Here is a 23,400-nt window from a genome sequence, read left to right on the forward strand (position 1 = left end):
CTTCCTGCCTCAGCCTCCTGAGCCACTGAGATTACAGGCGTGCACCACCATGCTCAGTTTCTTGGCTCGCCTTTTAAAGTCAGGCTTACTGAATATAATTTATATTTGGTAAGTACCATGCTTCTTAGTACAATTCTGCAAGCTCTGATAAATGGTCAGTATGGTAACTACCACCACAATCAAGCAGTTTCTATCGTTCCAAAAAGTTTCCTTTAACAGAGGACTTTTCCCCCAAATGCTTTTCAACCATTTATTTGTTTTCTGTTGCTTTAAGTTTACCTAAAGTGTCATTGGCTGTCTATTTTGACTCAGCATGATGCATCTGAGGTTCATTCATGGTTCTCTGTGTATCAATAGGCTGTACCTCTTTATGGCTGAATAGTATGCCACTGTGTGGGTGTCCTACAGACTGTCCACCAGTTGAAGGACATTTGGGCTGTTTCCCGTTTTTCGTTAACGATGAATAATGTCACTATAAAAATGTACAAAAAGACTTTTATATGGACCTGTTCTTATGATAAGGTTTTACTTTTTATAAGTGGCCACCTTTTCACAGACCTGTCAGATAAGATCCACTGAATGAGATTCTGTCCTCCACCCCAATTCTTCTGCCTTCCCACCACCCCGCCTCAGCAAATTTCTAAAACTGCAGTAACACTAAACTTCCCAAGTATATCTGCAGAGAAAGCTGGGGGGGGGGGGGGGGCGCGACTGGGGGTGGCTGGATGGGCACTCTCTCCCTTTCTCTCCTCTGAATGCGGGCCCAGAGCGAGCCAGGGCTGCTTCTCATTCATTGCTGGCAGTGTTTGATCTCTGGTCCCACAGGGGACAGGGCTGGCTCTGTGGATGTGCACACTCAGGCAAAAACCTGCAGAGCCAGCCAATCGGGCCATTATTTGGTTCATATAACTTGTTAAAATCTCACGGAATGTACAGGGTGCCTTTGTTTTTGTAAGTCCTTTTCATGACTCTGTTAGCTGGCTAATTCAGAGCAGACTGGCCTGTTTTCCTGCCGAAGAAAAGGCTTTTCCTCAAAGACAGCTATTTAACTGTGACCATGGCTGCGGCCATGTTGAGCACAAAAGGGGAGCTGAAGGAACCCGGCCCCTTCTCCTACAGCCAGGGCACTTATTCTTGGCGCTGGAATTCGCATAATTACTCCTCTTTTAATCTGCTGGGTGACCTAATGTATCCCTAGCCGACTGCAGGAAATGGCCTTGCTGAGATCTGAGCTCGGGAAGACTAATGTCTATAGTTAGAAGACCCTCTAGGAAGGAGCATTTGAGGGTTAACGCCACAAAAGACAGCTTTTTAAGCCTCTCTGGGCTCAACTGTGCTCTGAAGGAAGGGCCCTGGTCCCCACTCAGGACAACAGTTCCAGTCTTGTCCTTTCTTCTCCCAACCTGTAAGGAGCTCAGGGACTGCAAGTTGTTTTATTAGAGCTCAGAAGTGGGTCTAACAAGAATCCCCCCAAGGGTGACTACAAAAGAAAGAGGATATTTGTTCACTAGGAACCTAGCCAGGAACAAAAGGCTGCATTCCGTCCTGACACTTGCTTATGCGGTCGCCTGGAGAGCAGGCCTTTGTCTGTGGCCCACATTGTGCTGTTCACAGTCTGCCCACCAAAAATCACTTGTGTACTCCTAGCTAATTTGAAAACGCAGGCATTCCAAATTTTCTTTTCTCCTTCCCTAGATTTTTCAATTTTTTTTTTCTTATAGACGGTGTATTTTAAAATGGAATCTATAGTAAACATTTTTTTTTCTAGAAGAAAACCACCTAGTTCTGCCCTTGCCAATCACTTCTTTCTCTTAAAAACAAAACGAGACACTTTAACCCACCCACAGAACAGAGACTCTTTACTAAAATAACTGTAGGCCCTGTGTACGAAGAGGCTAAGAAGAATTAATCTTTAGCACAAAAGGAAAGATAGGTATAAAAGGGAATGAGATAGGAAATAATATGAATTTATAAAATTTAGTGCAAGGGGGGGGTGGGCAACTCTTGAAGCTTCAAGTAGCTGCTGGATGAAAAAAACTAAAAGAATGATAAAAGAGTGAAAATAGAAGTTTTTATAGGTTCAAAAGGGGTTACAAAAGTGAAACGATGGATCATGAAGTAAACGTAGGAGTAAATCTCCAATCTTTTGGAGTAATGGCAGGTGGGAAATTATTATCCGTCACATCCTTGGTCTCAATGTCTGAAATACAACATAAAATACTGTTACCGCTATTGACCGGTGACGAGTCCTTGCTTCCCCAATGTTGAAGAATAACACCAGAGAAGCACGCCGAGGCAAGGTCAGAGTGGAAAATTAAAAGTTTATTAAAGGACAGCAGAAAAGACTTCTCCCGGAGGAAGAAGGGGACCCAAGAGATGGAATCCGTGGAAGTGCGGTAGTCTCTCCATTTTATAGCTTTCGGTGATGGAATGTAGGTGGGAAGGCCCGAGGGGTGGGACACAGGTGGGCCAAACAAGTAATCTGGGCAGGAAGGACTTTTGAGGCAGCAACTTCAAGTTTGCTGTTCATTAACATTTCTTTGGGATGGGCTATCTTCAAATCTGCTGGGGCTGTTCATTAACATTTCTTTGGGATGGGCTATCTTCAAATCTGTTGGGGGCTGTTTCCTGGACTTCATTAACTTTCAGAGAGTTGCTCAACTTTTCCAGAAATTCATTCTCAACGTGGCCTCCATTTTAGATTTCACTCGATATTAGACCCGATTTACCTAACTACACTGACTGCCTAATTTTAAATCTGGCTTCAATACCACCTTTGCGCCAATCAATATGGCACCTTCATGATCAAGAGTGACAGCATAGCTGGATGTGGTGGCACACACCTGTAATCCCAGTGAGTCAGGAGCGGGAGGCAGGAAGATCACAAGTTTGAGGCCAGCCTTGGCAATTTAGTAAGATCTTGTCTCAAAATAAAATTTTAAAAAGGGCTGGGGATGGAGCTCTGTGCTAGAGCACCTCTGGATTCAATCCCAATCCCAGGAATGGGAGGAGGTGAGAACATGACTAAGAACTCTTTACCACTTGCTAAATAATCGTCCCCTCCAGTCTGTCACAAGCATACAGATTCCTAAAAAACGTTCAGCTAGAAGGAACAAGAGCCCGCCTCAAGGTCTTGTACTTGTTGGGAGGTTCAGGGTCACACTGCTAATTAGAGCCAGTGTGTGGACCCAGCTCCCCTCCCTGGGGGACACACCAGAGGTGTGTTACTTGACGTCTCTATGGGCCCCCCCCCATCTGGAAAGGGGAATACACTGAGCTATTACCAATTAATAACATTAATTTATGACCAATTATTAATATTTTAACATAACTATTTTAACAAATGTTTTAAGCAACCATCTGACACATGTCTAGGAAATAAATACATTTTAATGGGAGTGAAAATACAGCAAATTCAAAGGGGGAGTAAGTAGACTGAACAGCCTCAAATTCAAAACTCTGCTTCCTAGCTATGCCCAGGGCTCCTCCTCTAAAATCAGTTTCCTCCTATTAAAAAAAAAAATGTTGGTTTTTAATCTAAGATCAGGTATGCTAGGTACGCAGAGGAAAATTCCAGAGCTGTGCACCACCAACCAAGTCAATCTCCACACAGTAGGCAGCGGGAGGAAGGGGGGAGCTACCATAGAGATTTCTGCTTTCCCATCTGGAGGAAGTGTTTTCTTTCAGATATAGTGAAAAAGGATCAGTTTTATTTGATTACAGAAAAGGGCTTCATGATTATACAAAACAGTTAAAATCAGACTTTTAAAATGACTGTGTTTTGAGCTACTGTGGAAAAAAAATAGTGAGGAGAGACAGAAAAATAGAAAAACAAAACAACGATCACCATGAAAAACTCCAAAACTCTCCTCCTCCAGAGGCCAGAATTAAAGTCACAGAAACAGGAAGGAGATTCCAAATTCCCTGGGCTATGGATCTTTTATTTATTTTCCTATCACATACGAACACCAAATTGAACCTTTAGGGTCTGGATGCTATTGGGAGGCCCAGCAGGAGTCCAGACATAAAAGAACCCCCCACTCCCAAAGAGCCCTGGGGCTTCCCAGCCTTGCATGTCTCCCTTCATTCCACACTGGGAAGAACTACAGTAACTAAGCAACCCAGAGATTGGTCCCTTTCACGCCACATTAATGTTTTGCACTACAAACCCTACATGGTGCTACAGGACACAGAATACAGACTGGACAGGACTGAGTTTTGGATTCTCCTCTCTCCAGCGCTATGGACTGCAGTCCCAGCCCCACTAGCTATGGGGGCCAGCCTCTGTGCCCTGTCTCCCCCAGATTCAAGGAGGCAGGAAGCAGTCCCAGAACTGGCTTCCTGTCTGGGCACTGGGGAAATCTGGTGAGGATGGTTCAAAAGTCTCCGGCAGGGAGGAGAGCAGCACTAAAAGACAGTGAGGGACACATGGGACTGGAACTCCTAACAGGATTAGTTCTGCTGTCCCTTGGCCACAGCTGGGTGCTTCCATTGCCCAAAGAGACTTAGGCAGAGATCAGACTGCTCCCCAGTCATGGTCACAATGAATCCCTAAAAATTTGGCATCTTGATTCTTATTTTTTAGGCCAGTAGATATAACCCTGCCAGAAGGGCCCTTCGTGATGCAGCATATTTCACATAAATTTTCCACTTTTCTCCATACCCATAAGGCATTAAGGGAACTGGAGGATTGTAGGGGAAAAATCAGCTCAAAGTCAAGGGGACAAACTGGGTCTCTTTGTATGGACAACTTTCTCACCTCCCTTACTTTATCTTCAGTCAACCTCTAATCACAAGGCACCAGCTAGCACTGATTTATGAAGCCTTCATGGCACAAGCAGCCAGGCTCCAAAGGGCAACGAAGTCTGGAAGTGGCCCAAGAAGTCTGACACAGGGGCCCCTTTGGACCTTGAGGTCAGAGACCTCTATGAATGGGCTTCCAGAGACTTATTGCCCATGAAAGCAAGCAAAAACCCTCCACATTGAACCAACAAATCCCCAAGCCATCTCTCTAGACCAAGGGCAAAATGAGAAAGGAAAACAAACTTTGTTTTGCATTTAGGAAGGACACATTTTAAGGTTCTGATAAGATCCAGATCAGGTTAGGAGGGAAAAGCAACCTGCAGAATACCTCAACAAGACCTTGAAAATGACCCTCTGAGCCTCCATGTCTCACTGCCAGGGAAAAGAGAGAGGAGTTGAGATAAATGGTAGACAATGACAATGACTGCATCTCTTCTTAGTCAATACAATTCAACTGATGGTGATGCATATTCATCAACTAGATTCAGTCATTAATATGGTAGCCCCCTTATCCTTGAGGAATACACTCTGGAGACATCAAATTGACATCTGGACCCACCAACAGGATCAAACTCTACATACTGTACTATGTTTTTCCTATGTGCCCTGCAGGGTTGTCACATAGTACCAGCGTTAATCTGCCCTTCCATGTTTTATGCCCCAGTGCTTCCTTTTCATGGCGATTCTTATGTTTTGGGACTATTAAGTAACATGAGGGTTATGTGACACAGCACTGCAGTGCCGTGACAGTCAATGTGATAGCTGAGATGGCTAAACGACTCATGGATGGATAGCATGCACAGTGTGGATATGCCAGACCGAGGGATGATTCCCGCCCCCAGCAGGATGGAGCAAGACAGAGCAAGACTTTAAGACATTATGCAGAAACATGTGCAATTTAAAACTTATGGATTTTTAAATTTCTGCAAGTTTTCATTTATGATTTTGGACCATGGTTGACGTCAGATAACTAAAACCATATATAAAGGGGACGAACTACTGTACTAAAACAGGCCACTCTAAAATTTCTATGTTTAACTGTAGAATTCATCACTGCATTATCTTAAAAGGATCTTGGACTTTTTATTTTATTTTATTTTTAAATTTCTTTTGTACCCAGGGGTGATTAACCACTGAGTCACATTCCCAGCCATTTTTATTTTTTATTTTGAGACAGGGTTTTGCTAAGTTGCTGAGGCTGGCTTTGAACTTGCCTTAAAGGTCTTCCAATAAGTCTCTGGAAGCCCATTCATAGAGGTCTCTGACCTCAAGGTCGAAAGGGGCCCATGTGTCAGACTTCTTGGGCCACTTCCAGACTTTGTTGCCCTTTGGAGCCTGGCTGCCTGTCACCATGAAGGCTTCATAAATCAGTGCTAGCTGGTGCCTTAAAGTGTATTCCTGAGTCACTGGGATTACAGGTGGGCACCACCATGCCTGACAGGGTTGGACTTTTGTAAAAGAAAAAAAAAAATAACAACTGAGTTATTGGAGTAAATAAAGATCAAAGGTAACTGGGGGTACTGTGGGAGACAATCTCTGAAACAAGGAATGGAGTGATTTTTTACAGGGTCGCTGGGACTTACACTCTGCATAATCCTAGGTTACATTTTTTAATGCCATTCAAGTCAAATCCTAGGGTGTGAATAGCACCCTTAATGCTCAGCAAAGCACAACCTATACAGAAATACATGATATCTCCAGGAGAGAACAGGCCCACTGCTTATTAAACTGACCAGATTCTGGTTTGGTGGCCCTGATGGCTCAGGATTACACACTTGCTGCAGTAAAAACAGTTCTGACATTACTCAGTGTAAGATGGGGAAAAAATAATATCCACCTCCATTTACAACCCACTTCATATTAACTGCCCTGCGTGGTCAGGTGGTACCATTGGTGCTTTCTCTTTTCCCATCTTTACCTCTGGTCTAAATGAGAGGAAATGCCAGAACTCTGGGGAAGGTATAGGTACAAAGAAAAGCAACAGGCCTCAATGGTTTGAAATCTGGATGATGCCCTTTAAATAATGAAGACAGAAAATGGCTCCTGGGGTGGGGGAAGCCTACATCCTAATTCACGCCATGAAATTTCCTAAAAAATAACAATACACACTATCATAAATCCAAGAGTGACAGATCACACTTCACTCTTCTGTAGCAGGTACCAGATTTAATTACAATTCAAACACAAGATAAAGCAAACATACACAGCCAAAAAATGTGGGGAGGGCCGAGGGAAAAAGTGAAAAATATCTTTTCTTTCTGCTCAAAAGGGAAACTTTGTTTAGAAGGGCTGAAAGGGCTGACTATTTAGAAGCACTGTCTGTTGGCCCCACTGGAAAGTAACATCTTACTGCTCATCTCAGATTAGCCACCGAACAAGAGGATGGCTGTTTGAAAGGGAAGAACAGCTCATAAAACCTCAGGGAGGCTTCAGTCCTCCACAGGAGGTAAACAGTTCCTCATCTACCATTCCAAAATCCAAAAAAGCTCTGAAATAAAGGGGTGTGTGTGGAAAGACTGTAGACCTGTAATAGGAGGACACAAGACCCTTGTGCCAAAGAAAATCAATTCCTCTCTGGTTGTTTTAGGCATTACTATGAGCTTTCTACATAAGCCAGACTGCAGCATGATTCCACAACACTGCGTTAGGAATGGGAAATCTATTACACAGGGTCATGACTACATGTTAAATCACAGTTTCCTACCTTCACATATTCCAGAGTTGGGTCCAGAAGATGTGGATCCCTGAAAAGAAAAAAAAACAAATGAGAACAATTAGGAACAACATGTTCTTATAGGGAGTAAAGTGTGTCTAACATTATTTCACCCTATTCATGTAAGTTAAAGCTGAGCATCCACCTCTCAGACAGTAAGACAGACAGGTACGGAAGTCAGAACACAGGCAGATTCCTTTCATGAGAGAGGGTGGGCTACCGTGACCTCATATTTTCCTGTCCAGTTTGGGCTTCAGAACGTTAGACTATTTGTATGTGACAATTCTAGGTTCACTCAAGCATAAAAAATAGTCTCAAAGTTGGAAGCAAAGAGCTCCAGGGAAGGACAGAGGTGAGCGTAGGGTGGGACTGGGTATTAGAACATGCAGCATCTTTGAATACTTGGTTAAACCCCTATGCTCCCCACCAGGCAGCTATGCTGTGCCCACTTTGACGTTAAGGAAATGGAGGCTCAGGCAGGTGGGGCAGCTGCCCAAGGTTGCCCAGCACCTGGGTGAGTCTCCTCCCAGGTCTGCCTCTCAACCACATCCTTCTCTTCTTGTCACTGGCTGCTACCTACTCACTATCGATGTAAACCTGGCTGATGCACACTAATTTTCTCTGGTGCCTCAGTGTTATCCCCCATGTAATGTCTACTCTTATGTCCACTGTAATAATACGCTAGGATCAGCGAGACAATCAGAAGTAAATAGCAGCAGGTGGCTCGAGAGGGTGAATTATTATAGAAAGTGGAAAGGTCGAAAGGTATGACTAAGGCAGCAGGAAGAGGGAGACAAGAGAGCAAATGTTTGCAGTGCTGGCAGGGTTACAGTGCAGTGTCCCCCACAGTAGGAAAGACAGCCACCTTCAGAGACTTCAGAAAATCAGCCTGTCCCCACAGATCATTTAAAAAGGACAGAGTAGCTCTAACGCCTAGTCTCTCCTCTGAAGGGGAAGGAAGGTATCTTAGCATAGTGACACAAAGACCACATCCCTTGGAAGACAGGGGATCCCCACTGACAAACAGCTCCCTGAGCAAAGCTGAGTTCAGCCCTGAACTTCTCTGGCTGTAGCTAGGCTGCAGTGCTCCTTTTCTGAGCATGGCCACTGCCCCGGGTACAAAGGGTCTTGGTCTTGTGGTGGAAAATAGGTGCAATCCCAGCTCTCCTCACATGATTTGATTGTTCATTTGGGACAACGCACAGCAGCACAGCACGCATGCGCAGAGGCCAGCTCATCTGCGATGCGCCTTTGCATGCAAATAGATTAGGTTCTGAAATTCGTTCCTTTATTGGGCCAAAGAGTCAGAGAAGGGCTTAAGCTCACAAACCCTGGTTGCATTCTTATCAAAGAGGGATATGAATCAGCCTTTCAAAGCCTTCACTGGAGGTGTACTCTGCCTTCAAGCTGGTATTCACCAGGCACCTGTCCACTGGGACACGGCACCCTGCTTTATGGGGCTCTGTGATGTCAGTGCTGTGCAGTGCTGCATTCTGGAGAGAGTGCTAATGTCATCAGGCTGTGGTTTCACTGAACTACCCTGCTAGTCACTAAAACTCTGTCCGCACCATTTTGACTGTGCTTCCCCTTGGAGTTCTTGGAAACTTGATTCTTTAGTGAATTAACATATTAGGATTACAGACCTAAATTTTCTGGCCCTGGTAGTACAGAAAAATGTTGGAACCACTGAAATGTTGTTTTCATCTTCATATTTTGATTTTTATGTATACTTAAAATGTACTTTACATACTAATATATGTGCCTTCCTACATAGGTTAAAAGTATTGGTGTGTACTGTCTAAATTGATGGTTCTCAAATTTTTTGATCTTAGGATCTCTTTAACACTCAAAGAACCTTTGTTTATGTGGGTCCTATCTATTGATTATTGACATTAGAAATTATACTGAGAAATTTCAAAATATTTACCAACTCAATTTTTTTTTTTTTTTGCAGGGGATGCCAGGGATTGAACTCAGGGGCACTCAACCACTAAACCACATCCCCAGACCTATTTTGTGTTTTATTAGAGTCAGGGTCTCACTGAGTTGCTTTAGTGCTTCACTAAATTGCTGAGCAAATTTAACTTGTGATCCTCCTGCCTCCAGTTCCTGAGCTACTGGGATTGTGTCAGGGACTAGAAGGAAATTCTCCTTCAAAGATTAGCCTGACAGCCCCCTGGGAGACATCCTGCCTGGGAGGCATCCTGCAGCTACCTATCTCCCTGGAACATCCTGCGGTTATCAGGATCATCAGACATCTTGCACCTGGCAGTTTTACCACCCACATCCAGCAGTTGTTGATTAGAGAGCTTCCCCATCCCCAGCATATAAATACCCCTGTGTGAACAATAAAAGTTTGCAGCTTGATCAGAATTTTTGTCTTGCTGTCACCTTTCGTGTCTCTTGTCCCTTCATTCCTCCCCATCTAGGTTCGCTGCCCACGTTGATGTGTCCTGCCGGACGGGACAGGATTACAGGTGTGAGCCGCTGCACCCAGTCTATCAACTCAGTTTTAAAAAATAACCCATTATATGTTTACATAAAACTATTTTAAAATAAAAAAATTTTCATAACAAAAATGTACTGAGAAAAGTGAAATTATTTTTCATTTTTGCAAATCTTTTTCATTTCTGGCTTAGAAGACAGCCAAATTTTCATGCCTACTGCATTCAATCTGTTATATGATATGTGCTGGCTGAAATAAAGGAAGAAAATTCATCCTTATACAGATGTCATTGGAAAAGGGAGGTATATTTTAATATGCTTTCCGGTAGTTATGGCTATTCTGCTTTGATATCATAACAAAAAACAAGTGATAGTTTTCTAAAGGTTAATTGTAATATGGCCTGAAACCATATTAGCTATTATATCTATCTTGCACTTTGAGTGCCTTTATTTATGTGTGATTCTGTAATCAGAACTCTGGAAAACACTGCTTTACTGAGTTATGCAGATCTCCCAATTTTTGACCCATTTCAATTATAAAACACACACACACACAATATCACATTTGTTAATATCACCACTGATCTCATAAGAGAAATTATTATTAGGGACCACCAAGTTAATGGTAGAGAGTGTAAGTTTTCCAAAATTCTAATTTTCATTGGAAGACCTGAATTTTTATCATTGACCACTAACATTGTTAAGTATTTTCCTTGAATTTCATTTCATTCATTTTTGGGAAAACACTAGTCAAATATGATGACTACTAGTCATGACTTATGATTTCAACTTTTTTTAGGCCTCTTACATGTCATTATTTTAGTAACTTTATTTATGTTCAGGTTCTTTGTTCTTCCTATAAGATTTGGTTGTGCCTTTTCCTTTTGAAAGCTGAAGTTTCCTTCTGTTGTTTTTTTTTTTCCTGTACATGCACATGAAAACTCACTGCATCTATAAGTTAGTTCTCAGTCTAACCCTCAAACTCTCTTGGGAAGGGGTACATATCCAGTACTGGCTGGGCTGGGCTGGGCTGGGCTGGGCTGAGCACAGTGTCCAGGCAGCTCCTGAGGTGGCGATGGCTATAGTGAGCAGAGTGCCCACTCAGAGAACGAATCCCCTCTTTATCTTGTTACAGTAAATTTGAAAAGGATATTTAAGACTTTAGATTTAATAAAATTAAAATTGTTAAAAATTCTTTAAAAATCTAAATTTAAAAGAAATTTATTTTTACTTTAAAAATTTTTTATTTTATTTATTCTAATTTGTTATATGACAGCAGAATGCAATTCAACTCATATTATGCAAATAGAGCACAATTTTTCATGTCTCTGGTTGTACACAAGGTAGAGTTACACCATTCATGTTTTCATACATGTACTTAGGGTAATGATGTCTATCTCATTCCTCTGTTTTTCTTACCCCTAAGCCCCCTTCCTTCCTCCTCCATTCCCTTTGCCCTATCTAAAGTTCGTCCTCCCATACTGCCCCCCATCCCCATTATGAATCAGTATACTTATATCAGAGAAAACATTTGGCATTTGGTTTTTTGGGATTGGCTTATTTAAAAGAAAATTAATTTTTTAACCTATTCACCAGATATTCTTAAATGAAACTAATTCTTCTGGGGCAGGCAGTAATGGGGAACAAACCCAGGACTTGGCCCATACTAGTAAGCACTCTACCATGAACATATCCCCCATCCTAATTTTTTTTTTTTAACTCTGGGAGCACAGAGGGTGAGGATACAATGACTACTGGCACAATTTGGTGGCATTCTTACTTTCTACTGAGGTTCCAACATTTTTATTCAGCATTGCTTTTATACCATCACTGAAAATGTCAACCCAGTGAAAAAGGCAAATAACATCTTATTATCGTTATAAGTTAAGTTACATCTTACAGATCCCCTAACAGGGTCTCGTGAATGCCACGTCATGGATCACACTTGGAGAATCACCACTCTAAATGCTTCAGCTGCAGGCTCAATTTTTTTTTTACCCTGAGATGTGCAGCATGGATATCAAAAGCTCAGGTCACCTGCAACCAAACAAGAAAACCAAAAAACTTCTGCACAACAAAAGCAACAATGAAGTAGAACAGCAGCCTACGGGCTTGGGAAAATATTTGCAAATCACATTATCTGATAAAGGGTTAATAATCAAAATATATAAAGAAGTCACACAACTCAATAGTAGAAAAGCAAATGATCTAATTTAAAAACAGGCAAAACGTCTGAATAGACATTTCTCCAAAGAAAACATCAAAATGGCCAATGGGTCTATGAAAAGTGCTCCACATCCTGAATCATCAGGGAAGTGCCAATCAAAACTACTATGAAACACTGCCCCACACCCGACAGGATAGCTGTTATTGAAAAGTCAAAAGATAACAAATATTGGCAAAGGGTGTACACTGTCGGTGGGAATGTAGATTGGTACAGTCGTTATGGAAAACAATATGGAGGTTTCCAAAGAAATTAAAAATAGGACCCAGTGATCCCTCCTCTGGGTATATGCCCAAAGAAAAAGAAATCACCACCTCATAAAAGCTATCTGAAACTTCCCTGTCTTTGCAGTGTTACTCACAAAAGCCAGGATATCGAAGCAACTTAAGTGTCTGTGCATGGATGACTGGATAAAGAAACAGTGCTGTTTATATGCACAGGGGATGCTATTTAGCCAAGAAAAAGAATGAGATCTTGCCATTCACCACACTTGGATGAGCCTGTAGGACATTATGCTTCATCAAATTAGCTAGACACAGAAAGAAAACATTTCATGATCTCACTTTTTTTAGATTCAAAACCAAAATTCAATCAGGAGGCTGAGGCAGGAGGATCACTAGTTCAAAGCCAGCCTCAGCAACAGTGAGGTACCGAGCAACTTAAACCCTGTCTCTAAATAAAATACAAAAGAGGGCTGGGAATGTGGCTCAGTGGTTGAGTGCCCCTGAGTTCAATCCCCAGTAACAAAAACAAAAACAAACAAACAAACATACAAAAATCAAAAAACAAAATTCAAGTATGCAGGGATAGAAAACAAAACAGTGGTTACCAAGAGTTGGAGAGGGGGAATAGGGAGATATGGGTCAGAGGATACAAATCAATACATCAGTAGGATGAACACGTCTAGCAGTCATGATGGTTCAGATGGAAACAATCTCCAGATGGAGTCAGGCCTAACTGTCCTGATTACTTATAATATCCCTAAGTTGGAAGTTCCTAAGAGAAAGGTCTTCAGTATTTCTTATTCTGAATCAATAAATTGGCATCTTAGGCCTTAAAAAAGGACCTCAAACAAATGCCTTAAAAGTGTAATCTGTACTTGACTAGTACTATGGTACAATTTTTATTTTCTAGAAGCCGAGAATGCATCTACTTAATATGAATGACTTCTTTTGAAAGCTTCACTGTCCAACATGGTCATCACTAACTACAAGTGACTATTTAAATTAAGTCTAAACAAAATTAAAATTTTAATTCCTCAGTCATACCAGCCACAGTTGAAGTGCTCAACAGTCCCACGTGGCTAGGAGCTACCACATTGCACAACTTTATTGCAGGTAATTTCCATCATCACAAAAAGTTTGATTGGGTAGTGATGTTCTAGAGAAAACACTTATAAATCAAAGAGCATTGTGCTTCCAAGAAGACCCGTGCTTTGTTACTTTGGGTTATGATTTAGTGACTAAAATGCCAAAGGAGATTCTATGTGCTCTCACTTAGAAGGTAGCACCAAACAATGGTGTCACAAGCCAACAGTGTGATGTAGTTCCTAAGTATTTGTTTTTATATATATCTTTTCTTTTTCACTTGAGACTGAACCAATTGCATGTCAGTGGGCTGTTTCTATATGTGAGAAGTAACATGAATTATTCAGATATTATGCAGCACTGGAAGAATGAGTCAAATTCCATAAAATCAGCCGGGCATGGTGGTAAGCACCTGTAATCCCAGTGACTCAGGAGGCTGAAGCAGGAGAATTGCAAGTTTGAGGCTAGCCTCAGCAACTTAGTGAGATCCTCACTTAAAATAAGAAATAAGAAGGGCTGGGAATGTGACTCGGGGGTAAAGGCCCACTGAGTTCCATCCCCAGAACTAAACAAAAACAAATTCAGGGAGCTGGGGTTGTGGCTCAGTGACAGAGTGCTTGCCTAGAATTAATTCATCAGCTAAAGAGATTGGAGGTTTATTTTCCTCTAACCTCTAACTCCACTGTCAATGAATGCTAACTTAAATTTCTTTCCTACTAGTGATTAAAACTTCCTAATTCATGACAGTACTCTCAGTGTCCTGATCAGCAGGGTTGAGGACCAGTAATTTCCTAACTACTTAAGGAGCCTCATTTTTCTCTCCTCTCAATCTGAGCCTCTCAATCTCAGCCTCACTTTAAGATCCGAGACTGCTCTCCTGGCCAGTGTCCGTGGTTCACAGGTTTCCTCCTCCTACAGGGGGTCCATCCCCGCTGGCCCCTGATCTCAGGCTGCTCTGGTCTGCACCACTTCTGTACAGTGTTCTGTGTGGTCAGCTGTCCTACCCCCTGCTTGGACCTCACTCTTCTGATGAGACTACTCTCCCTAAGAAGGCAGGGAATTGTTCTTAAACACCAACCCTGGCCCCAAGGGACCAGGAAGGAAAACTTAAGGAGTATAAGGAAAATGTGAAAAGGAGGATGTTCTACTTGAGGCAGGGCTGAGGGACAGCACAGGCTACGGGCCTCCAGGTGACCCCCATCAATCCTGGGTATGTACCCCTTTCTCCCCAGAGTGTTTGAGGGTTAGCCTGAGAACCAGCCTGGCGAGCACTGCAAGTGTTCTCGTGCATCTCTGCAGACAGGGAGAGAGGAATGTTTCAGTTTTCAAAAGGTGAAAAGGAGCTGGGTGTGGTGGCACATGCCTGTAATCCCAGCAGCTCAGGAGCTGAGGCAGGAGGACTGTGAGTTCAAAGCCAGCCTCAGCAAAAGGAAGGCGCTAAGCCACTCAATGAGACCCTGTCTCTAAATAAAATATTTAATAGGGATGGAGATGTGGCTCAGTGGTTGAGTGTCCCTGAGTTCAAACCCTGGTACAAAAAAAAAAAAAAAAAAGGTGAAAAGGAAAAGACCTGGTAGGAAGGGCAGATTCTAGGCGACATGTGTTCTGCCTAAAAAAAAGAGCTACGATCACAAAGCATGACTCTATTTCCTGTGATATGCTGAATAGACGAGTTGGGCTGAGGAATGCTATAATTAGATCATATCTGGATTTCAGCAAGGAAGTTGAGAAATCATGATATCGCTGACCAAACAATGTATGGGAAACCAGGTTATTTAATTTTTAGTAAGGTAGATTCATTTCAAACTAAAAAACCAGAATCCCACCAAAATAAAAACAAACCCTTGAATACCCAGAAATGTTCTTGTGGGTAGGTGAAGCGCTCCATCCCAGACCCCTGCTATTCACACTATTATGGTACCTTAAACGAGAACATCAACAGCAAAGTGACCAACTCAAGAATGAAGAAAATCTGGCAGGACTAGTTCACGGGACTTGGCTGAGGGTTCACCAGGTGAACACAATCTCTCTACGTACCTTGGTTTTGTCATTTGTAACATGGGAATGATAATAATACCTGCATTGCAGTACAGTTGTGGAGAATAAATGAAGGTGAAATTAATTTATCAGAATATTTAAAACAGTGCCAGATCTGTCATTTCACAGTGAATAATATATGGGCACAGACAATGCTATAAGTGTGAGCTATGTGCCAAATACATTAATTTGATTGTCTCCTTGCCCTCCAAAAAAATAGTTTAGGTGAAAGATAAAATCTAACCAGATGAAGTGGAACAGGGACAAATGTATAACTTCTAATTTAAAAATAGTACTTGGGCAATAAAAGGTAGGAAGGATATAAAGATGATGTAAACTTTAGTTGACTGAATTTAACTGCAATAGCTGGATGAGGTCATCAAAGATGTTGGTGGGATCCCAGGCTACAGTGACAGGAGATTAAAAACCAGAATGAAAAGGAAGTAAGACACACTTCTCAGAGCACATCTGGAATATTCACTTACAGTTAAAAAATAAATAAATAAAATAGGAATAATTAGAACACTGGCTTAACAAGGGAGTTTCAGGAAAACCAGGAACCAGGGTAGGCATGGGGGGGTCTTGAAACACAGTGTGGGGAAGATCAGAAAGGAAGAGGCTGAAACATTTAGCCTGGACAAAGTGGGCTTAGGGAGAAGGTAGACAGATTGATTGTCATCTGACAGCCTAAGGTCTCTGTGAAGGAGGGAGAGCACACACACTGTGTGTGTGTGGGGGGGGGGGGGGGAGTGTGAACCGTGGTGAGAAAGTTAGATGGGGTGAGGGTGGGTCTATGGGAAGATTTCAGCCTCACTTTAAGGAAATGCTTTCCAACCACCACCACCATCTGAAAATAGGAAAAACTGCCTTCCTAAGACAGGGTTGACCTTTTAGATCTTTCAAATGACAGGGCTGGTCTTCAGTTCAGGCTGCCACAATAAGCTAGTGTGAAGATAGAGATCTGTCATTTCACAAAAGGATGATGAACCTTATGGAGCACTTACCTGGTGCTAAAGTGATGTGCATAAACTCATAATGCTGTAGTACTATCGTCAACTTACAGATGACAGAAAGGACACCATCCAGGAGAAGGAGGAGCTGGGTTTGAAACAGGTGCTCTGACTACACTATACCAGGTCCCCTGGCAAGGCAAACTAGGCTCTCAGGGCACTGGCTGCAGGACTCCAGTAGACATACAGCTGATTGTCCAACTGAGGCTATGAACAGGCACAGATAAGTCTCCAATAACTGTGTGCTGCTCTGGCTTTCCTCCTATTGCCTATGAGAGGTGAAGCCAAGGGAAGCCACATTGCATTCAGGAAACCTGAGCAAATCTCCCAAGCCTGTCGGCACTGATCTCACCGGGCCTGGGGAAGACATCAACACTGGGTTCCCCCATGTCAGCACGTCAGTCCACACATTTCCATTCCTCTGGAAGTGAGACTAAATTCAGGCAGATCACTTGAAGAATCTTCTGAGGAGATATTTAGCACTCCCCACAGGATTATTCTGCTTTTCCTCAGAGAAAAGGATGAAACAGAAGTCCCTCTTGGCCCTGTCCCCAGATGAACTCTGCAAGGTCTACTCACAGGTGGCTGCAGGGCTGCGTCCACTGAGAGCAGATCCTGGCTTCAGGGCTCCAAGGGGCCCTGAGTGAAGCCTCAAATTCTCCTCACCCTTTTTAGAGAGGCAAGGAAGGGAATTAAGGAGAATGCCATAAAGCTAAGTTAATGTGTTACAAATCCAAAAGCTTTAAAAACCAATGCTGTGAGCCAAATTCAGATGATATTTAAACGCAGAAGGCTGTGTCTCCTCCTCTCTCAGCCTGCCACCTGATCTCAGCTCACCAGCAAGGAGCCCTTCCTAGTGAGCCAGAAAGTACAGCAGTTGGCCTTAGAGGCCAGCCTCTGACGTGAAATAGGAATCCAATTATCGTAGGAGACGGCGGCACACAGTCCTTGAACCATGGATTTATATTCTCCAAGGGAGATCACCAGAAAACAAACAGAAGAACTTGGCAATATAAATGAAAAGGGTGTTTTTTAAAATAATTTTTCTTGGCTTATACCAACTGTGAATCCCCACCCATGACTCCACGGTATGGGCATCTCTGTTTACAACTGGGGGGTCGAGCAGGCACCACGGCCCTCCTGGCAGGTGGTACACTGCCCACTGTGAATGGTCAACTGAGGAGCCAGGAGGGTGAAACTCAATCGCCTGTTATTTTGAAGTTTATTAAGTTAAAACTGTGTCTAGTCAGGATAAGTTACTTTTTCCAGTGTCCCATTTTTCAAAGTTCAAACTTCAGGAACCCTTAGCTGAGAGTCACGGAAATGATATATTTACTAGTTTCTCATTAGTAACCAGATTGACAATTTCCTCCCTCTTAAAAAGACACTTGATCTGAAGTTATGCTATTCTGAGTTCAGTGGATCTGCTCCTAGGCAACACTTCACTAATACAGGCCTCTTCTGAGAGGCTGGAATATAGATGGGAAAGAAGTGTCCTATGTTTTCAATTATCCACTGCCTTAAATGAATGATTTTCTACTTCTTTAAATATTATAGAATACAACTGTGGCAAAGAGTATTTCCAAAATTCTTTTTGGATAGAAAGAAAAAGGAATCATTTGTAACAAGATAATTATTTCATGCAATGGAGGAATGCCAGAAATTAGATTCAGGCATTCCAGACTGAGGACAGGGGCCTCTTTTAAGCCATGTACACAAGCAATTGGAAGAACTGGCCCATCACCTCTACATGAGGCATGGTGTCTGCATTCCCATTCACCACATTGTAGATTTATTTACACAGGCTTCTCTTCTATTAGATGGACTGCCCAGAGGAGTGACATGTCTCTGCACACCTAGCACCTCCCACAATCCTTCCACTCATCCCCAAAAGATTATCGAGCATCTATAATGTGCCATGCATGAGGCAAGGCAATGAAAAAGCAGGGACCAGAGACAACATCCTTGATTCCAGAGAAGAGTTAGGCAAGTAGGGAAGACAGATCAACAGACCCAACTCAGTTCAAGTTGCTGAGAGGGTATGAGTGGGTGGGAAACACTGTAGAGGGGCCTTCTCAGGCAACATTTAAGTTTTGAGGCCTAAGTGGGATGATTTGTTTCGGTAAATAAACTGTGGGGTACATGATGGTGATAAATGTGCCAGGCAATAAGTGGTACATGCAAAGACCTGGGGCATGAGACCACGTGGTACATCTAGGGAACTACAAGCAATCGAAGAGTTAATGCTCCCTAGTTGGGGCCATAAGCACCTCTCTCTGCATGCCTGCAATACCCACAACTTCTCACCAGCTCTGAAACCAACTTCCACACAGCACCATGTCACTCCCCTACTTGGGTCCCCAGACTGCTCCCACCTCATCAGAGCAAAACCCTCAGTCTTCACTATGGCCTCTGAACCTCACTGTGACACAGGCCAGCTCTCCAACTTCATGGTTGGAAGCAGGATTCTAAAGAGTCTCTTCTGCTAGATTTCTGCCCCCTGCCCCCATGCAATCAAACACTAATCTAGGTGTTGGGAGATATTGGAGGGATTTTTTCAGGTGGAATTAAGGTCCCATTGGGAACAGTGGTCATGCCCGTGGTTCTAGCTACTGAGAGGCTGAAGCAGGAGGATTGTTCAAACCCAGAAGTTTGAGATCAATCTGGGCAACACAGTAAGACCCTGCTTCTAAAAAAATAAAATAAAATAAAATAAAGGAAATTAATGTCCCAAGTCAGTTGACATTAAGATATGGTGATTTGCAGATAGGCCTGACTTGAAGTGTGAGGGGGATTTGATATGAGGTGGCCAGCAACTGGTGTGATATTATGATAGGGTCCATAAGGCGGCCTATTGCACAGAACTGCAGAACTGCAAATGGTCTCCAGGAAGGAGCTGACCCTGGCCAGCAGCCAGAAACAGACCTTGGTTCTTCAACTCAAAGGAACTGAATTCAGTCAACAACCTGCATGAATATGGAAACAGGTTCCTCCCCAGAGCCTCAGAGAGAACTCATCCAGCTGACATTCTTGAAAGTGACATCCTGACCCCAGACCCTGGGAGAGCTATGCCAGACCTCCGACCTCCAGAAACTAGGATGAAAAAAGTGTGACGTCACTGAGTTTTTTGTTATTAAGCAAAAGAAAACTAACACACTCATTGTCTCTTCTACTCTCCTATCTTAGCCATGATGACTTTTGTTGTTGCTCCAACATGCCAAGCCTGCCCCTGCCTCAATGCCTTGGCATTAACTCTTCTTTTGTCCGAAATATTCCTCTCCCCAATACAGGCTCACTCCCTCACACCACATCGCCTCCTGGGAGGGGCCTTTATTAACCCTCCTCATTAAATCAGCACCACCAATGCCCTCTACCCCCTCATCAGCCTTCCATATTATCTGATATATTAAACTTTTGTTTGCTCACTGTCCCTTTCCACTGGAACATAATCCTGCTAGGGTGGGATACCTCTGCTTTATTCAGCTTGGTGCTTTGTATGTAGCAGTTGCCCAGTAACCACTGACTGAATTAATGAGCAAGAGAGCAACTAACAGAAACATGGGATGGAAAAGGCAGCAGAGTGATGAGGCTGGGGGGCTGAGGCTCGGAGGAGGCAGGGCCAGATCACAAGGGGCTCGGAAGTTTGTAAACATATCCCAAAAGCAATGGGTTGATTGGAGGGTCTTAAGCTAGGAATAACCAGAGGTGTGTGTGTGTGTGTGTGTGTGTGTGCATGTGTGTAAGAAGTCCCTCTGCGGCAGTGAGGAAAACAGATTAGTTGGGGGGCAAGTTGGAGTCAGGAAGACCAGAGGAGAGCATGTTGGCATCGCCTGGGTGAGAGGCATGAGACTTGGACTACAGTGTTGTGGGCGGATGGTATAGAGACTGAAGAGGTTTTCATAAGTGAGAATAGATGGATCTTGGTAAATGACTGTCTTTGGTGAGTGAAAGGAAAAAGAGAGGCGAGGACACTCCTGGAATTCTTTCCAAGGGAATGAGGTAGATGATGCATGGTGGCACACAGAAGGATGTGATGCATTTGTTAAGAATGAATTAGCAGGGGCTGGGGCTGTAGCTCAGTAGCAGAGTGCTTATCTAGCATGTGGGAGGCACTGGGTTCAATCCTCAACACCACATAAAAATAAACAAATAAAAAAGTCATGTCCATCTAAAACTACAAATTTTTTTTTTTTTAAAAGAATGAATTAGCAAATACCTCTGCTCCCAAGCACTACTCTATACTAACTTTTAGGAATAGGGATCTGAATGAACAAAACTTTACCTCCTTACTATCCATTTTTCATGGTGAGCAGTATACAAATGCCACTCAGCTTCTTGACAATCTAAATTGGTTCATCCCTCTCACTGACAAATCACTTACTTTCAGGAGGATCTTTCTCATCCTTCAAACTATAAACTCTCTCATGAAATACAACAAAAAATAACAAACATTTAAAGGATCCCTACACACCTACACACTAACAAAAATACTTAACTCATGAAGGAAAAGCCGAAAACAATAAAACCAGGTGGCTGCACTAATACTAGCTGAGAGTGTCCAAGTTCATATAGTTTTGTACTTCTCCATCACCCCCACGCTGCACAGCTGCCACTGCCTGTCTTTTCCACTAGACGATAGGCTCCCTGAGGACAGGGACTACTTCCCTCTGGCTCATGAAGCTTTTCAGACAGTATTTGTCACAGTAGCCAATTAATAAATACATAAATCCAGGATCAGACACATGAAAATATAAACCACATGGGGCTAGGGTTGTGGCTCAGCGGTAGAGCGCTCATCTAACACATGTGAGGCCCTGAGTTCGATCCTCAGCACCACATAAAAATAAATAAACGAAATAAAGGTATATGAAAAAAAAGAAATCATTCTCTGTAGAGGGAGAAAAATATAAAAAAGAAAATATAAACCACAACTATATCCATATAATTCAGTTAATGCCTCAGAGCATTAGAAATTTCCATATATGGAACTTCCATTTACTTAATATGATAGGCCATATCTGAAAACTAAATGATATTCTGAAAACTAAATGATAGCTAAATTACAAATTTATTTTCAAATATATAATTGATATTCTGAAAACTAAATGATAGCTAAATTATTAAAATGATATTCTGAAAACTAAATGATAGCTAAATTACAAATTTATTTTCAAATATATAAATGATATTCTGAAAACTAAATGATAGCTAAATTACAAATTTATTTTCAAATATATAATTGAAGTCACAAGAAAGGGAAATTCTCAAACATATTCTACAAGAGAGATTCAGAAACAGGGAACAAAAAAGAATACAAAATATGAGCAACAGCAAAATAAAGTCAAAAGAGACCTTAGGGAGGATAAACCAGATAAACCCTGAGTCTGAAAGTGAGTAGCTTACCCAGTGGCCCTGCAGGATGCTGGAATCTTGGAAATTAGGCTTCTCCCAGCCCCAAAGGAGAAAAAATGTGCTAAAATCAAAACAAAACACACCACACTCTAGCAAAGGAAACCACAATTGAAACCTATTGTTTCCAACCACAAACTCTGATTGGAAAAAAATAATGGTAGTATGAGATGTCTCTCCTAAGAATTTTTAACTACAGGTCAGTCTTCATGTTGATTGGAAATTCAATTTATATTATTTGCTTTTATAAAGAAATCCAAAACCCAGACATTAAAGTATCTGGGTTGGTGGTGCTCACCAGTAAAGAGAACAATGGAAATTATTTTTGAAGGAAAATTTTCTCAACACAATACTGCTCAGGATATCCACAAATGTAGTCAAGAATAAATTCCTTTTTAAAAATAACCATATACACTGGAAACAAGCCCCAGTGAGAAAGTCAGCAGAAATAATAATAGATTAAGACCCTCAAAGACTTCAGATATTGGAATATCAGATATAGGTTATAAAATATATCAAAATTTAGGATATAAAAATATATCAAAAGTGAGCTAAGATTAAAAAACAAAAATGACTTATTATTAATTTTTGAAATAAAAATTATAATCAATTAAAGAATAAAACTTAATAGCTAGGTAAAAAAATATTAGACATGACTACAGATGATATGTATGAATTAAAACAAAGATGCATAGATATCACAGAGAATAAAGTACAGAGAAAAGGCAATGGAAAACATGAAAGACCTGAAGGTGGAATCTGAAGGCCCAAGCACATTTAACCAGAGCTCTAGAAGGGGAGAATTGAGACTGAGGGGAAAAACAAGAGTCAAAGAAACAATGATGGGAAATCTTCAGAGTTCATGAGATGCTAATCCTTGAATTCAGGCACTCCGGCGAATCTCGATCAGTAAAAACAAAAAAAATCCTCACCTAGACACACTGTACTGAAACTAGATCAGTGCAGACAGAATGGAGTTGAGAGCAAAGGGCAAAGAAAGACTGCCCTCAGCGATGACATGGAGCTGATAGATTTTTATTAGCCAAAAGGGAAAGTGAAACACTCAAAATTCTGTGCCCAGCAAAACTATGGAGTGAATAAAGACAACTTTAGACAAACAAACAAAACAACAACAACAACAACAACAAACCCAGAATGTCCCGCAGGAAGAAAGAAAATGATGCCAGAAAAATATCTAAGAATGAATGATGGACAAAGAAACTGATATGCAGGTAACTTCAAACCAGCACTGATGGTATAAAACAAGCAGCATGTCTAATTTGTAGAGTTAAGGAAAGAAAAAAGAAAGAAAGAAAGAAAGAAAAACTACCAGCTCATATCCATGAGAATATCTACTATGGCAGATGCTCAAAAACATGTGCATGGTGGCACACACATGTAATCCCAGCTACTTGGAGGCTGAGGTAGGAGGATAACTTGAGCCCAGGAGTC

At 42.0% G+C, this 23,400-nt stretch overlaps 1 protein-coding gene across 1 annotated transcript in view; it reads right to left on the reverse strand.

Moving 5' to 3' along the window:
* The window catches only part of Bcar3 (BCAR3 adaptor protein, NSP family member), a 115,052-nt gene that overhangs the window by 66,051 nt on the left and 25,601 nt on the right, over window positions 1-23,400 (reverse strand). The window contains exon 3 of the mRNA XM_027935175.2: window positions 7,508-7,547. Coding sequence (XP_027790976.1) covers window positions 7,508-7,547 — 40 coding nt within the window. The remainder of the gene's footprint in view (window positions 1-7,507; window positions 7,548-23,400) is intronic.

This window comes from Marmota flaviventris, chromosome 10, assembly GCF_047511675.1.
Source record: "Marmota flaviventris isolate mMarFla1 chromosome 10, mMarFla1.hap1, whole genome shotgun sequence".
Classification (NCBI taxonomy): Eukaryota; Metazoa; Chordata; class Mammalia; order Rodentia; family Sciuridae; genus Marmota; species Marmota flaviventris.